The 17,500-nt window shown below is 38.3% G+C and overlaps 1 protein-coding gene and 1 long non-coding RNA gene across 2 annotated transcripts in view; one reads left to right on the plus strand and one right to left on the minus strand.

The window, feature by feature from the left end:
- Positions 1 to 17,500, plus strand: part of LOC133658445 (uncharacterized) — a 383,871-nt gene that overhangs the window by 264,599 nt on the left and 101,772 nt on the right. The gene's annotated exons all lie outside the window — the stretch shown is intronic.
- Positions 769 to 17,500, minus strand: part of kirrel3b (kirre like nephrin family adhesion molecule 3b) — a 439,076-nt gene continuing 422,344 nt past the window's right edge. Inside the window, 2 exon segments of the mRNA XM_062060501.1 lie at positions 769 to 4,177; positions 16,942 to 17,028. Coding sequence (XP_061916485.1) covers positions 3,716 to 4,177; positions 16,942 to 17,028 — 549 coding nt within the window. The 3' untranslated portion in view covers positions 769 to 3,715.

Here is a 17,500-nt window from a genome sequence, read left to right on the forward strand (position 1 = left end):
TATTAAATATACATTACAGAAATTGCCACAATAAACACATTTTTTCAAAGTACAAATAACTAAATATACATTGAATATTGGCATACCAAACTGTTTATGATATGAAATAACACCCTTTACACTCATTTAATCCAAAATAGTGTAATTATACTTGGTTTGGTCATCATCATTTTTTTTCATTTAGCTTTTTTATGCTTGAAAATGCTTAATTTCTGCCAAAAATGTTGTAGAATATTCTTTAAAAAATCTGAAATATGGTGAAGTCACAATATTTGAAGCCATTGTGGCGAGGGACGACCATATTTGTTTTATAAAGGAGTATTTAAGCCTAAACTTTTTTTAAATTGTACTTTTGTTATAGCTTCATTTAAATACAATGTTTTATTCATAAAGTCATTGTGTAATAAGAAAAAAGGAATAGAAATAGATTATACAATATTTTATACTTGCACTGTATTACAATTTTTTTCTGAACAAATTTGAATACAATAATATTTTAACAAACATATCAGTCATAGTCCTAATAATGAATATGTGTCAGATAAATTGTGTAAATGTGTAATTGGTTAACCAATATGATTATTAATAATACATCTTGTACTGTAATAACTTTATTCCTATAAAATAAAAAATACATTTGAGTATTATATATATTTTCCAGCTAATATTTAAATTTAAAAATGTCATCTTGTTTGTAACTTCCATACTTTGTCGTTGTATTTGACCCCAAGTTGGGAACAAATACAGTTGTTTATATGATAAATAAATACATAAATTTACAGTAGTTGCACTGATTCAATAAATCTAACACATATCCATAAAATAGATTTTCCCTGTAATATTCCTAAACGTTTTACTTTTTGAAATATTAAGTTATCTGTATTTTGACTGTGGCTTTAATACTCGTTTTGTAGCCGAATATCACTGGTTTGAGGGGACAAAAATCCTTTTGTATTCGCAGGGTTGGTTAAAATATATATCACTATGAATTATAATACTGTAGAATGGCAAAGTGGAGCATCAATGATTTATTCCGTCTAACAAATGGGATGTCTGAAGTGGAAAGATATGCAGTCAATATATTTACTGATACAAGATATAGATTCTACACAGTGACTGCTCTGCAAAGTCGTTTTAGTGTCGAATAAAAGAGCTTCAGGCATCTCTGAGGGACTGAAGTTAAAATAACAATTCATCTCACTTCAAAGCTGTCCCAGCTCAACACTGCTTTTCATTTCTAAAAGCCGCCTGTGTGTTTTACAGAAACTGCTCAGTCTTGAAACGCAAATGTGAGAGAAACAAGAAGTTTTGATGGGTTTAATGTGAGGGGATAATGATTGTCTGTACAATTTGGAGCTTTAGGTGTCAATCATGACGACCGAGAATGAAAGAAAATCACAAGAGTGAAAAAAAAAAAAACTATATACAGAGAAAAACAGCATTTAATTGATTTATGTACAGTCTACTGGATTATCCGTGTTGCTTTAAACTGTACATTTGTAAAAAATAAGAGTCCATACCGCCATTGGAGTGTACCTTGAATGAGATAATCCTTTTAAAGTGCTTTTAATGACAGCTTTGTTTTAAAAGGCCGAAAATGACCGTTTTTAAAACATAGGTCATTATTGATTTATGCGACTAGCGGGACTAACTTGCAAGCAACACAGTCAGCACTTGTGATATGAATTGGAATAAACGTATCCTTGACTGCAGCAACTACAGAAAAATTCATGACCTCCCGTCCAAATTTCACGCAGTTTTTGTTTTCTGCAAATTTCCCCAGCAATCCCCAAAAGTCCCGGATCATAATAATACTAACAGGGAGCGACAACACCACTTTACTTAGAAACGCGGGTGATGTGTGTTTGTGTGTCTATTTGTATATCCTCTCAACTCAGTGAACAAAATGTAAACTCACAAACATGTCAAATCAATGCACTTATCAGCCTTAAATCTAGCATTGGACGTTGGTTCTCATCTGGAGGGAATTCCGGCTTTGTGAATTGTGCGTCCTTTTAGCCCACAAGATCCTGCATAAGTACACCAAATTACACGTTGATTTGATGATATCTGGCAGAGATACTAACATTTGAACACATTGAATTACATTGTTTATTGACATTAAAATTAAACTTTTCCAGGAAAATGTACTGCAATTTACTTGTTTTATAGTGTGCATGTTTCTCCCATTTAAAAAAAATAAAAATAATTAAAGATACATTTTTTGTGTATATAAAATAGTTTAATGTATTCAGTAAATTACACCTTTTTTTAAAAGTAAATTATTGTAACATATTTTTTTTTACCAATTCATATGTACATAAAAAATAAATTTTGGTCCATTAACATAAGGAATTGAACATTTTAATTTAATTTTGTAACCTATGTACCATATTTTCGTTCTGTAGTGTGAAGTTTCTTAGGTTTTCTTTTTTTGTGGTGAAAGATACTAATTTTCTTTTTTCAATTTACTTGGTAATTTCAACCTATTTATAAAAATACATTAACAAAAGGAATTGCAATTTTGTTCTTGTGAAACTAATTTTGAATTGTCATTTACGGAACCATATTTATTTACTATATTAAAAAAAAAAAATTGCCTGCTTTTTTTAAAAAAGTTATATTTTTTTCCTTATTCTTTTATTATTGTATGTTAAATATTTTTATCATTTTTTTAGCATTGTGTATTAATGTTTTATTGGTAAAACATGGTAATATATATAGTTGTATTCTTTTTTTTTTTTTTAAACTATCTAATAAAAGGGCGGAGGGAGGGGGGGGGGACAAGAATTTAAGCATAATTTCAATTGTGCCAATAATAAAAGTAATTTCTGTAAAAACATGACCAAAAATCCAAAAGCTATATTCAAAACAAATTGTAAGTGTGCACTTTGCTCCAGTTTTATCAGCAACTACACACTGCAACAACCACAAAATAAGACATGAGTATGTTTACATATACTTGCACCTTTAGCAGTGTTAGTTCACCGGCTGCAGCTGATATGCAGTATGTCTGCTTAGTTAACCAAACAGTTCCCCAAGGCAAACTTTTTTGAGGGGCTAGAGCGGGATACAAACCGCTCTTGTTTCATTTAAGAACTCCTCCGCGATTAGTCAGAAAATAATTTACAGCCTTATACAATATGTACACTGATGTTTTATCAGAACGCGAACGTTGGGATCGAAAACGTGGTCTCAGCCCTTCGTTATCTTGTCTGGCCCACATGCAGCTGTTCCTCCCAACCATGTCTGTGGGCATGTGGAAGGAGGCCAGTTGTACTCCACCTACGCAATGAGACATTGCAAGGAGCCGAGCTGGAGTGTGAGAAGACTGTGAAAGAAAGGAGGGAAGCCGTGGTGGTTGTGAGTTGTTGACTACCTAAAAAACCTTGTGGATGTTCAGTCTTTGTGCTTGACGAGACACGAAAGAGCAGAAAGGAATTGTTGTGCGGTTTTACTCCATTCAGAAAAAAAACCAATCTTGCAGCTTTGTTGCTGTCCTCAGAAGCAGAATAATCCCAAGTGTCTTCATTGGCAAGTATCGTGGCACTACTCAAGAACGTCTGTGAGAACCCGGATGTGGGCAATGGATTAAACAAAAGGGAAATATAAGGCTTCTTGATCCACATGTCTGACAAAGTGGTTCAGTGTGATGAAACCAAGTCGGAGTTCACACCCAAGGCTGGTTCTCAGACCATCCCTCCCATCCTGGCTGTCAGACGTGGGTCTGCATGCGCTTCTGGAGAGGCCGGGTTAGGTCTGAGTTCTGCGACGACGACTGCGAGTAGTGGGAGGACGAGGAGGCCGACGCCTTGCTGTCCTTGTCGAACTGCACGTAGCCGTCCGGCTTGCTGTAGCTGCTGACGCTGCTGTCGCACTGCGTGTCGATAAACGAGCTGGAGTCGCTTATTGAGCCGCGCTGGAACTCCCGCTCGCACAACTCGATGGAGCTGCTGCCCATGCCCAGCACGAAGCGCTGGCTGTAGTCGTACAGGCGATTGGGACCCGCTCCCAGGGTGGAGTAGATGTTGGTGAAGGACATGCCTGTCGGTACCCGTTGCTTGCCTAGAGTGCTCGTATTGGTCGGGTTCTTCCCGTCGGTGGACTGGGTTCCGGCCATAGTTGGTGTCGGGTGCTCGTTGAAGGTGTTGACGCTGTAGTAGCCATTTGTGGGGTCCTATTGAGAAAAAAAACGGTACAGTAAATACTTTGTTGATGGCATTCCCTACGGAATGTAATACAAGTGTATTTTGGATGGAGAACAAGGAGGAAATAGCAAAGAGAATGTAAGTTACGAGGCAAACGTTTACAATTTATGCATCCATAAATGACACTCAAACCCGTCACTACCATCCTGCATAGTCCATATGCTAATCAAATAGTCGGCATACGCCTTACAGCAGGGTTTTTAGGTTATCACAAGGCCTCTGCAGGTCAAATTTAAGACTTTTTTTAAGACCATCTTGAAAATAATTTAAGACCATTTCACATCCATACGGACAAAACATACAACGACAAAGTAAAATCAGAGGTCCAGAATGAATTTTAAGTATATGAATTCATTTACTGCTCTTTAACATTGGAAAACAACATGGTTAAAGGCCTACTGAAACCCACTACTACCGACCACGCAGTCTGATAGTTTATACATCAATGATGAAATCTTAACATTGCAACACATGCCAATACGGCCGGGTTAACTTATAAAGTGCAATTTTAAATTTCCCGGGGAACTTCCGGTTGAAAACGTCTATGTATGATGACGTTTGCGCGTGACGTCAATGGTTGGATTTCTGCATTTAAGCACGATGCTATCACGTTAGCTCCGTAGCTAAAGTGCTTCGCCGATGTATTGTCGTGGAGATAAAAGTCACTGTGAATGTCCATTTCGCGTTCTTGACTCTCATTTTCAAGAGGATATAGTATCCGAGGTGGTTTAAAATACAAATCTGTGATCCACAATAGAAAAAGGAGAAAGTGTGGAATCCAATGAGCCCTTTTACCTAAGTTACGGTCAGAGCGAAAAAAAGATACATCCTGCACTGCACTCTAGTCCTTCACTCTCACGTTCCTCATCCACGAATCTTTCATCCTCGCTCAAATTAACGGGGTAATCGCCGCTTTCTCGGTCCGAATCGCTCTCGCTGCTGGTGTAAACAATGGGGAAATGTGAGGAGCCCTTCAACCTGCGACGTCACGCTACTTCCGGTACAGGCAAGGCTTTTTTTTATCAGCGACCAAAAGTTGCGGACTTTATCGTCAATGTTCTCTACTAAAACCTTTCAGCAAAAATATGGCAATATCGCGAAATGATCAAGTATGACACACAGAATGGATCTGCTATCCCCGTTTAAATTTAAAAAAAACATTTCAGTAGGCCTTTAAACTAACTAAATACACCAGAAGCTTCTTTAGTTTAAACTAATTGAAAAAAATATTAGCAAACATCGTAACAGCCAATTTTCAGATTTGCCATAGAAGTGTTTTCTTGCAAAAGGTGCTGTGTGCTTCAAATCAAGTGTTTTCATGGAACATCAACAATGGTAGAGGAAAGCACAACAATCTATTGTCTGTGAAAGGGACAGTTAGCATCTATGCTAAAGCTAAATGGTTAACTTTGGCATTGTTTTTTTCGGCTGTCAGAATTGAGCATACCGATAAAAACATTTACAATACTACTGTATGTGCACTATGTTGTGAAAAACAGAGTGCAGACAGAGTGATTGTCTAAAAAGAAGGAAGGCAATTATGGCTTGTAAGCCTCAAACTAAATTTGGATGTGAATAATGTGGATAACATTCAAATGTGCTCAGCTTATTTTGTATCTGGTGTGTATGGATAAATTGTTACCCTTTTTTTGTGACTTTTTTTAAAACATATTGCTAATACACAAGCATTAGTTATTATTTAGGCATGACAAAAAGATATTCACAAACCTCCCTTGCTTTCCTCAACCCACAATAAGGTGAGTGTAAACACTAAACACTTTTAATGTCGGTTAAGGTATAAACTTGGAGAAATTATTGGAACAAATATTATAAGATAATTCATTTTTTTTTTATAGTTTTACTGCTGAGTACACTACTACCACAGAGACATTAGTGTGTGCTTACTGTATGTAATAGTATGATTTCACAAGTAAACATCTCGGTAACACTTTAGTATGGGGAACACATATTCACCATTAATTGGTTGCTTATTAACATGCAAATTAGTTATTGATTATTAATGCCTAATTCTGCATGACCTTATTATACAACCAGCAAGCCATTAACTAAGAGTCTTCCCTCAATAACCTCAGAATTATTGATTATTAGTAACCCTAACCCTAACCCTAACCCTTATAGGTTCCCCTAGTGTCAAAATAACTCTAAATTAAGTATTTGTTACTTTAATAAGCAGCTAATTAATGGTGAATATGTTCCCCATACTAAAGTGTTACCAACTCATTCATAGTTATCTCCTTCGGCAATTGGCACAACTTAACCCACATAACACTACTTTGGGGTTTTAGCTTGTCGGAATTTTAAACTATAACTATTAACTATAATTATAGTTAACGTCCCGCCCCACACTTCTCTTCCTTAGATGCCGCTTTGTTTTATTATGTAATACTGCTTTTTGTCTGTGTTTACATTTGTATGCACAATAAATCCACACAGAATCCGTACTTTGGAGCAATGTTCACAGACTCTAATATTTGGCTTGTCAGCCTCCAGTTGCAGCCGAGCGATGATGGTCGTGGTTGAGGGAAGAGTGGTTTGATAATGGATGCTAGAAAATGTCCGATGCCTTGTTGCCGCTTTAATGCATTGTTGCAGCTTGATGATTTTTGTGCACGTCATGCGGCATGTGAGGCTGAAAAGAGAGAGGTGAGGCGTGCGGGTGTGTTCACGGGTTAAAATGTGTGCCTTTTGGCAAGTCTGTTGGTCATTGGTGGGGGTGTGACTGATGTCATATTAATATATATTTATTTCTTTATTGTCATTGCACAAGTACAACAAAACTTTGTTTTTAGCACAAACCCGTTCAAGTTTAGACAAACAAACAGCGTACAGGGTTACAGAACAGGAACGCTGATGGGTCGCCACAAGGCGCCCCGTAAAATATGGGAAAAAGGTAAACGCTGGGGAGGATGAGTAAAAAAATACAATCTAGACTGTGTTCCGAAGGGGGCTCAGTCTGGAGTGGGAAAAAAACTCCATAGCAAAGCACATATACGTATTACACATCCATCTCGAGACTTGCAACAGAGGGGAGGGAGTGGGGGCCACGGTGGAAGGCTGCAGCTCTTCAGGCGCCGCCCAGCCGTCCATCACCCCTAAGGGATTCGCGTCAAGGGGCGTTGGATGGGGGGTGGGGTATGTGGCGTATATTTTTGTGGATGCATGTGTGTGTGTAAGCCTGCCGCGTGTCTCTATTCCGCGGCCTTGATGTCGTGCGGTCGCTAGTCCAAAGTCAACAACAGCAGGTGTGTGTCCATGAGAGATAAGAAGGGAGTTTGTTGTGTCTTCGCCACACTGTCCTTCGAGAGAGTCTCGAAGCCAGGGAAACAATCCAAGTTAGAATGTTTTGTATGTGAGTGAAAATAAAATGTGCTTTTCACTCTAAATTGTCTATGACTGATCCTCAAATTTCATCCTGGGGGCAGACAGTCCGATGTTATACAAATCACAAGAGTGTCCACTTGATTATTTTCGCAATCGACCGATAGGGTCCCAAACATCGACTGGTTGGCGACCAATTGTCTGGCAGATATTAAACATGATTTTGCCGATGATGTCTTGAAAATGATGGATCGTCTTATATTCGATGAGTACGGAGGTACCTCTCTAGAGTAGCAGTCACACTGCAAAAACTGAAATCTAAGTAAGATTAAATATCTCAAATAAGGGTGATATTTGCTTATTCTCTGTCTGATAAGATAATTCTTCTCACTAAGCAGATTTTATGTTGGTGTTTTACTTGTTTTAAGGGTTTTGGTCCTAAATTATCTCAGTAAGATATTTTATGACCTATAATGAGTAAAACATGCTTGAAACTAGAATACCAACTGTTGCAAAGCTGTGTTATCAACACTCACAAGTATAAAACTACTTTTTTAAAGTAATCATTTCTTATTTCAAGCATGAAAAAAAAAATCATGACTTTGACACAATTGTGTCTCATATTAAAACAGATGACAGCCAAATGGACTTTGCTGTTTTATTTTCAATGAAACAATAGAAAATACGTACTCATATAGTAGTACAGTTGTTATTAGTGAGAATATACTTATTTTAAGGTATTTTTGGGTTCATTGAGGTTAGCTAATTTTACTTGTTTTGGAAAGTCTTGACAAGCCACATTTTCTTGTTCTATTGGCATATAATTTTGCTTAGTTCAAATAAAATACCCCTATTTTTTTTTCTTCTTGTTTTTGAACACTGACTTTTTGCAGTGCACAGCATATCAAACAAAGCAATGGAAGTAAAAGTTAAAAAATAACTTCCATGCAGTCATAATGTTCGTACAGTGCGTGTTTAACTGTTGACTCCTCCAAGCTCGACATAAGTCGGGGTCAAACTCTTAGTAATTACCATTCAAGCCGGAGAATAAATGAGGCAGCACGGCAAGCTGTGACAAACCTCCGCGCTAGGATTTAGTCAGCCTCGTTCTAACCTTAAAATCATGTTTCTCGCTAATTAAGCCAGGCTTGATGATTCATCGTGTGCTATCCGGTGTGTCAGCGCACAGCTTTCACATACGTACACGCACATGAGCTTTAATTGGACCTAAACACACCGGGGTGTCTGTCGTTTTCATGCGGGCTCAGCGATGAATTTGGCTTTTGTGCCTACAGCGGTGGCACTCGTTGGCTATCGGGCTGAAGGCGAAACACTGTCGCAGAGGGGCCAGTTAGGGCCTGTGTGTGTGTGTGTGTGTTGTCCTCATGGGAGCGGATGTGAATGTCAAGCCTAGTGTGAGACAAATCTCAAAAGAAAAGTGCTCATAATGGGGGAGAAAATTAGAGCGAGATAACGCAAGAGGATTGTTGTTATGCTTGTCACTATCAGACGGCGGATAGGGAGACTGCTTGCGTCTGGCCTTTAACTCGCGCTCAGGTACCCTTTGGCTCTCACGCCTGTCGCCATTAACTAGTGTGGACAAAAAAGAAGCCCTGGAGTAAGCGGATCAGCAGGTAAACACAACAAAAACACACTTGGGAGTCGGTGGCCTCGCGCGTTTGGGCGAAAACTTGTGAAACACCTGAGGGGTTTCGACTAAATGTCCTCCTCAAGGGACAATTAAAGGTTGTTCTCCCATTCTCAGGGATAGACGGGAGATACAATCTTGGCAAATTGTCGAAAGGGAAATTGTCTTGAAGAACAAACGCCCACTAAATGAATCTGCCCAACTTTATTTACGTCAGGGGTGTCTAAACTTTTTCCACTGAGGGCCGCACACTGAAAAATCAAAGCAAGCGGGGGCCCTTTTGATATTTTTTTTATTTTAAAAACCAATACAATATATGTATAAAAAATATACATTTAGGCCTCCACTCAGGCTTGATACCAGGGACCCCAAAGGGTTTTGTTAAAAAAAATATAAAAAATGTGTCATTATTCAGTATTATTATTTTTATTATTATTCAAGTTTTAAATTCATAGATCAACATTAGGTCTGTCTGTCAATATAACGTTTTTTAAGATTTAAGTCGTATGCTCTTTTTGTCAAAGAAAAAACCCAAAATATGCAATATTTTCACCCAATAACATTTTTAAGTGGAATATTAGTCACGTCCGTTGTATCCTTGGGCAAGACACTTCACCCTTGCTCCTGATGGCTGCTGGTTAGCGCCTTGCATGGCAGCTCCTGCCATCAGTGTGTGAATGTGTGTGTGAATGGGTAAATGTGGAAATACTGTCAAAGCGCTTTGAGTACCTTGAAGGTAGAAAAGCGCTATACAAGTATAACCCATTTATCATTTATTTATATAATTGAGATTATATAATAATTGGAGCCTTAAAAAGGTCAACAACTCATAACACCATTGATTTTAATTCATTATTATTTTTTGAGCGATGACACTTAAAAACAAATCACACAAAAATTATTGGGGAACCAAAAAGGTCCTACTCATTAAAGTGTTAAAAAATAAATTATAAATAGTTTTTACTGTTTACTTTAAACACAATAATCTCGAGATCAACTTCAGATCTATCCGTCAATTATAAGTTGTATTTTTGTTTATGTTTTTTGTTTGTTCGTTTTAGGCCCATCTTTAAAAAAAAAAGACAGCTCAATTTTTTATATGGCAAACACAAAATATGCAACATTTTCCCCAAAAAATATCTCAAAGTGCAATATTTAATGTGACGTAATTGGAGCCTTGGATAGGTCAATTATTCATAATAACATTGATTTTCATTCATTATTTTTTTTTTAAAGAAAGAAACAGCCTGCATGGCAGCTTTGTGTTATTAGAGTAAACATTGCAACATTTTCTTGTTACATTTCACCTGTTTGGTCTTTCATACCACTTTTTATGTTTTGAATTTTTTTAATCGTATTTTAAAATGGGCAGTGGGGCCGTTAAAAAATGACCTTTGGACATCCCTGATTTACGTCAAGCATTGAGATAGAAAGCACTAAAGGTAGAATAAACATTAATTTTCTACGTGGGATGCTGGAGCCTATCCCAGGCTTTTAGTAAGACACTGTCAATTAGTTAGAAGGATGTGTTAAATTAGTTTGAGCTTATCAGTCTTTTTTGTTAAAGGGGTCATATTATCCTTTTGTTTTCTACATTTTAAACACCACCTTGTGGTCTACATAACATGTAATGGTGGATATGTGGTCATCATTTTGCATAGATTATATTTTAAAGACCATCTTCAAGCCGCTTTCTGACCGCCTCTTCGGAAAGTACCATTTTGTGGGCTCTCTTATTTACGTGGCTCCATTCTGACAGCATCTTCTCTCCGCCATTTTTGTTGTAGTTTTCATCGCTTCCCTATAAAGTCCACTGACAGATATGTTATCCCTCTTTATATTAAGACTCAAAACACACTTATTCCTTACTGCTTATTCATTGTAAATCTTATCGATCTTTGTTGTTGCCCAGGGGAGTGGGGCGGGGGGTCTGCGGTCCCCTCCAAGGTTTCTCATTGTAATCCCATTGGGTTGAGTTTTTTCATGCCTTGATGTGGGATCTGAGATGTCGTTGTGGCTTGTGCAGCCCTTTGAGACACTAGTGATTTAGGGCTATATAAATAAACTTTGATTGATTTGATTGATATATCCAATTGAATATATTTTTTTGTTTTGGTTTCGTACGGTGTTCTTTAGTGCCTAGAAAGGGGCTTTATAAGTCAAATGTATTATTATTATTATTATTATTATTATTATTATTATTATTATTAGTAGTATTAGAACTATACGCTACTCTGTATTAGAAATGGCAACAGCGGAGGATGCATGTGCATGTACAAGCCAGTCTTCCTCACAAATAAGAGGATAGCGAAAAAGAAGGAGCTTAATGACTACAGCGTCAGACTACAAAGGTGGACCCCCTTTGGGTAGATTATATATGGATAATCAGAAGATGTCCGCAGTCACAAAAAGGTTGGGGACCACTGCTCTAGACCACGGGTGTCAAACTAATTTTAGATGGGGGGCCACATGGAGAAAAATCTACTCCCAGGTGGGCCGGACTGGTAAAATCACGGCATGATAACTTAAAAATAAAGACAACTTCAGATTGTTTTCTTTGTTTAAAAATAGAACAAGCACAGTTTTTTTTGTACACTTACATGTTGCGGTTAATAGTATTATATCTTTGTCGTTATTTATATTTTCTGACGTAATGATGTGATAATGTTCATCAGTCAACTCATTGGTGTTCATTGTCAATCTATCAAGATAAAAAAATAATATCAAAATCAAATTACAGTATGTTATTTATATAGTTTGATATTTTTTTCTTCGACTGATGTACTAACATCATGTGGTTTATTTTGTACATATGTAGCATAATCTACAAAGATACAAATAATTGCTATTGCGACATCCAGTGGACACATTTAGAACAGCTGTTTCTTTCATCCGAAAATGTTAATTTTTATACTTGGCAAACTCATGCGCGGGCCGGATAAAGCCTGATCTGGCCCTCGGGCCGTACATTTGACACCCCTGCTATAGACAAAGGGCAGGCTCATTTGCTTGCCTGTTTTCGCTTTGTGCACATCTTTGTTTTTGTTTTACCTGTGTGTCCCTAATGAAAGGGCTTCTTCTTCTGCACTCGCCTGCCATCTCTGCATCCCGGGCGGTCCACACAAACACCAGAATGTAACATTACTAAAAGCACCTTTGAACTGTCTGAATTCCAACATCAAAACTATATTTTGACCAACACTTCCTGACTTCCTGGTGACAAACAGTACACTATGGGACCTTCTAAGACAGAGGTGTCAAACGTACGGCCCGCGTAAATGAGCCGACATTTTCGAATGAAAGAAACTGCTTTTCTAAATGTGTCCACTTGATGTCGCCATAGCAATTATTTGTATCTTTGTAGATTACGCTACATATGTAAAAAAAAATTTAGCAAACAACATACATAACATCCTGTAATTTGATTTTGATATTATTTTTTGTATCTTGATTGAAAATTAACACCAATGAGTTGACTGAAGAACATTATCACATAATTTATTCAGAAAGTATAAATAACAAAAAATAAAGATAGAATACTATTAACCTACTATTTTTAAGTGTAAAAAAAACTAACAGCATTATTTTTTGTACATTTTCAGAATGTGCTTGTTCTATTTTTAAACAAAGAAAACAATCTGAAATTGTCTTTATTTTTAAGTTATCATGCCGTAATATTACCAGTCCGGCCCACTCGGGAGTAGATTTTTCTCCATGTGGGCCCCGATCTAAAATTAGTTTGATCTAAGATAAGCAAACGTGTATAATATAGTAAGAAAAAATATATTGTTATTGCAAAATATTGCGTATACATCAATTTTTGCAGTGTATCTCTGCTTTCTCTGCTGTAAAAAAATGTAAATAGTTCTTGTTTTGATGGCAGTGGATAGAAAAAAACTGGGAATAACAGCAAGAACAGCTTTAAAGCTTTAAAATGCGCCACGCAGCTTCGTAATTGACTGAGGAAGTGGTCGAGAGATAAACCACAGCACAAGACGAGAGAACCTGCACAGTCGGCTAAATCACTTGTGGATCACTCACGCAGGCACCAAAGCAGGTGCCTCCTTCAGTACGAGCACACACATCTATGTCTGCTCATTGGCATGTAAATTAAACAAGCAGCACACTTTTATTGCGTTGAGCGAAATCGCGTTGGTTTGACCACTTTTTTTTTAGAATTCCTCCATGTGTGAGACATATTGCTATCAAAGGATGTGCGCACATAGCACGATGGATGATCAAACTGCACAGAACTTGAGAGTACGACTTTCCAGCTTCTGCATTTAGCATTCTCGTCTCTTGTCACCTGCCAACGGGAGACTTGGGCAGTGACTCATGCTTTTGTTCACTGTCATGGTTACGTTTCCAATTTGAGATTGATGATTAGATTGCAGGGATTTGATTGAGCTGGATGCAGGATGCATGCAAAGCTTGCGGGTTATTGCTTGGATGGTGGAGTTGGGCAAATACCAGAGAGTAAATACAATTGTGAAAGTCTTCAACTGTTATTGTCTGTTCGGAACAATGCTATAAAGACTACCATATTTGCTGCACTATAAAGCGCACAGGATTATAAGGCGCACCTTCAATGAATGGCATATTTTAAAACTTTGTTCAAATATAAGGCACACCGCATTATAAGGCGTATAGAATAGACGCTACAGTAGAGGCTGGGGTTACGTTATGCATCCATTAGATGGAGCTGCGCTAAAAGGAATGTCAACAAAACAGTCAGGTCAGTCAAACTTTATTAATAGATTACAAACCAGCGTTCTGTTAACTCCCAAAATGAATAAACAGCTGTTTTATTATTTTCCCCGAGGTAGTCAGTGACGTGGTGTTTTGTTTATCTTTTAACAACAGCAAGGCATAACATGTAGTGCAACATTTATATCACATAGTGGAGGGGAACTTTTCCCTGATTCAATAAAAACGTAAAAAACAGTGATACTGTTACGGTAAATCAAACGTCAGTGCAATCACAATATAGTAACACTCCAAATAGTGCAGAGCAATAACAATATATCAATAACTCAACGTTGCTCAAACGTTAATGTCACACAACACAACACACAAAATAAACATGTAAAGCTCACTTTATGCAGTTATTCCTCATCCACGAATCCCTCAAATTCTTCTTTTTCAGTGTCCGAATTAAACAGTTGGGCGAATACGGCATCCAACATCCGTCTCGTCGAAGTCGTCATTAATGGAGTCAGTGTCGCTGCTGCTCTATTCCCGTGTTCTACTGCGTGACTGATCGTCTTAAGTTTAAACTCTGCGTCGTAAGCGTGTCTCTTAATAGGAGCCATTTTGGGGTCTTAACATAAACACACAAATGGAAATGAAACGGCACGCCTCGCACAGTCATATATCCCAGCATGCACCACGCGCTTCTTCTTCTTCTACGGGGGAAAATGAAGTCAGCGGCTGCTTACCGTAGTTGCGATTGATTGATTGATTACAACTTTTACCTGTTGGAGGCTCAATATTGGTCCATATATAAGGCGCACCGGATTATAAGGTGCACTGTCAGCTTTTGACCAAATTGGAGGTTTTTAGGTGCGCCTTATAATGCGGAAAATATGGTACTTAAGTTAAAAGTTAAAGTCCCAACGATAGTCACACACACACACACACACACACACACTAGGTGTGGTGAAATTATCCTCTGCATTTGACCCATTCCCATGCTCACCCCCTGGGAGGTGAGGGGAGCAGTGAGCAGCAGCGGTGGCCGTGCTCGGGAATCATTTGGTAATTTAACCCCCAATTCCAACCCTTGATGCTGAGTGCCAAGCAGGGAGGTAATGGGTCCCATTTATTTTATAGTCTTTGGTATGACTCAGCCGGGGTTTGAACTCACAACCTTTTAGTCTCAGGACGAACACTCTAACCACAGAAATTTTAGAAATAGTCTTTCTTTTGGCTACATTCCTTAATGTCTCTAAACAATGTGATGCGGCTCGTTACTACAGTTTGGTCAAATGAAGCGCAAAGCGACGCCATTGTAAATGCGATGATGGTGATTGGCTGGGTGGGCGGATCACGCCCTGCTCTCTCACTGACACACCAAGACAAGAGCCAGGCAAGTCCAAAGGTAGCGTTCTCAAACTGCAAGTACCGGCACTAAGTTTCGCTCGTTGAAATGAAAGGCAAGAATGCTATGTCCAGGGAAAAAAGTGTTTATTAACGTCTGCCTCAAGCAACTCGAATTGCGCCTCACACCAACACATGCCAACATGACACTTGCTGCAGCTGCTGACCCAACCCTAAGCCCAAATGCAGCCATTTTTAAATCAGATTCATCACATTTTGGAATTTGGATAAATCATGATTAGTCACAGATTTCTCGTTTGCATTATTGAAATTAGCTTGAGAAAATACCCCGATATTTGTACACAAAAGCAATGTCATTGTCAGAATGTCATTCAGGAATGTTTTTAAAGGTTTTATTTGAATGCATGTCATTTATTTGCCCACAATTTGCTGACAGTTTTATCTAAAGTTATTTCAGGCTGTACAGGGCCAAGGTGTACTCTGCCTTCCGCCCGACTGCAGCTGGGATAGGCCCCAGCCACCCCCGCTTCCTTGAGAGGGACAAGCTGTAGAGTCCCGATACATGCCAAATGGTCTAAAACAGTGGTGCCCAACCTTTTTGTAGCTGCGGATGGGGATGGGGTGGGGGGGTGTTTTTTTTCTTTTTTCCATAAAGAAATACAATCATGTGTGCTTACGGACTGTATTGATCTATATTGATATATAATCTATATATTGTGTTTTTTACGTTGATTTAATACAAATTAAAAAATAAAAATAAAAAGTTTTTTAAATTTTATTTTATTTTTTTATTTCTTGTGCGGCCCGGTACCAATCGGTCCGCAGACCGGTACAGTGCCGCGACCCGGTGTTTGGGGACCACTGGTCTAAAATACCGTATATAAAGTTAACATTTTTTAATCAGTTATCTGGTTTTCAGCCAGATAATATGTCTTACCTTATACACACACCATAATAATACTTGTATGTTGAACCACAGCACAATCCATCAAGGGGTGCGGCTTCATAGCTTACCAAAGTCGTACTAAACTATTTTGATAGATTTTTGAGCGCCGTGTGTAATGTTCTATATTTTCAACGGAACATATAACATTTTGGTGTTTACTTGAGTCATATTGCAGTCTACACATATCTCTTATGTGTGACTGCCATCTACTGGTTGCACTTATCATTTCACCTTGTATCAAATAAAATAGCTTCTGTACATTAGGCGCAACGGGTTATAAGGCGAACTGTCGAGTTTTGAGAAAATGAAATAATTTTAAGTGCGCCTTATAGTCCGAAAAATACGGTATAAGAGATTAGTAAGACATTCATGTTTTTAGTCTCTTGTGATTGTTGTTTTGCAAGCTCACATCTTCGCTCTCACCAAAAAGTGAAAACAATTTAAATGTTGCTGTTAGACTTTGGCAGCTGTTCTTTATTTACAGACTTTAAAACCCGTTGACGTCATATTCTTTGCTCCCCAATGCCACAATTGAAGGGCCTATTCTCTCAAAAATGGAGCAAACAAGTGAAGGATAGGATACATTTCCTCACGCTTGTTGCTCATAAAGAGGCTCATAGGGACCCATATTTCTGTTAGAACATCATTAAAAAGTCTCTTTTGACCTTTAACACATTTCATTTATTTTTGGTCTCTTCCGTTAAACATGCCTCCATGCTGCCATTGATCAAGAGTCATACCTTAATATGCTGGTACTCCTTCTCCTCCTCTTGCAAAACCTCCAACTGCTTCAGAGCGGATTCTTGCTGGAACTCCCCGCGATCCACCTGCATGGAAATCAAGCAAAGTCTGAGCAGGCTGGCAGGAAACTCTCTGCCTTCAAAGTACAAGAGAACATTTGAGACGGAAGAATCAAACTTTCATCACTTCTTGCGGTATTAGTCAGACACCTTCACTCGGCGCTGGAAGGGGCGCATTAATAATGCATCCATGAAAATGTTCTTCCCTTAACAAAGTATAGTTTTGTAAAGTTGGCACAGCACGTTTTGTCGCAGTGGAAGAATGGGGAGAATATGTCGCCCCAAAGCTTTCTACTACAAATAACCCCGCCCTGGAGCATCATACACACAAAAAAACCCTTAAGACTGGTGCGGCTTCAAAAAGGGTCTTTCTGTGTCTGGCAGCGCCACGAGTACACCCACTGGAGGATTACCCCAGCAACAATGTTTTGACTCTTTAGCCTGCAGCATCATATCGATAAATTTAGCCTCTTAGCCTTGACTATGTGTCTTTTTGTTA

Source organism: Entelurus aequoreus, linkage group LG10, assembly GCF_033978785.1.
Source record: "Entelurus aequoreus isolate RoL-2023_Sb linkage group LG10, RoL_Eaeq_v1.1, whole genome shotgun sequence".
NCBI classification, from domain to species: Eukaryota; Metazoa; Chordata; class Actinopteri; order Syngnathiformes; family Syngnathidae; genus Entelurus; species Entelurus aequoreus.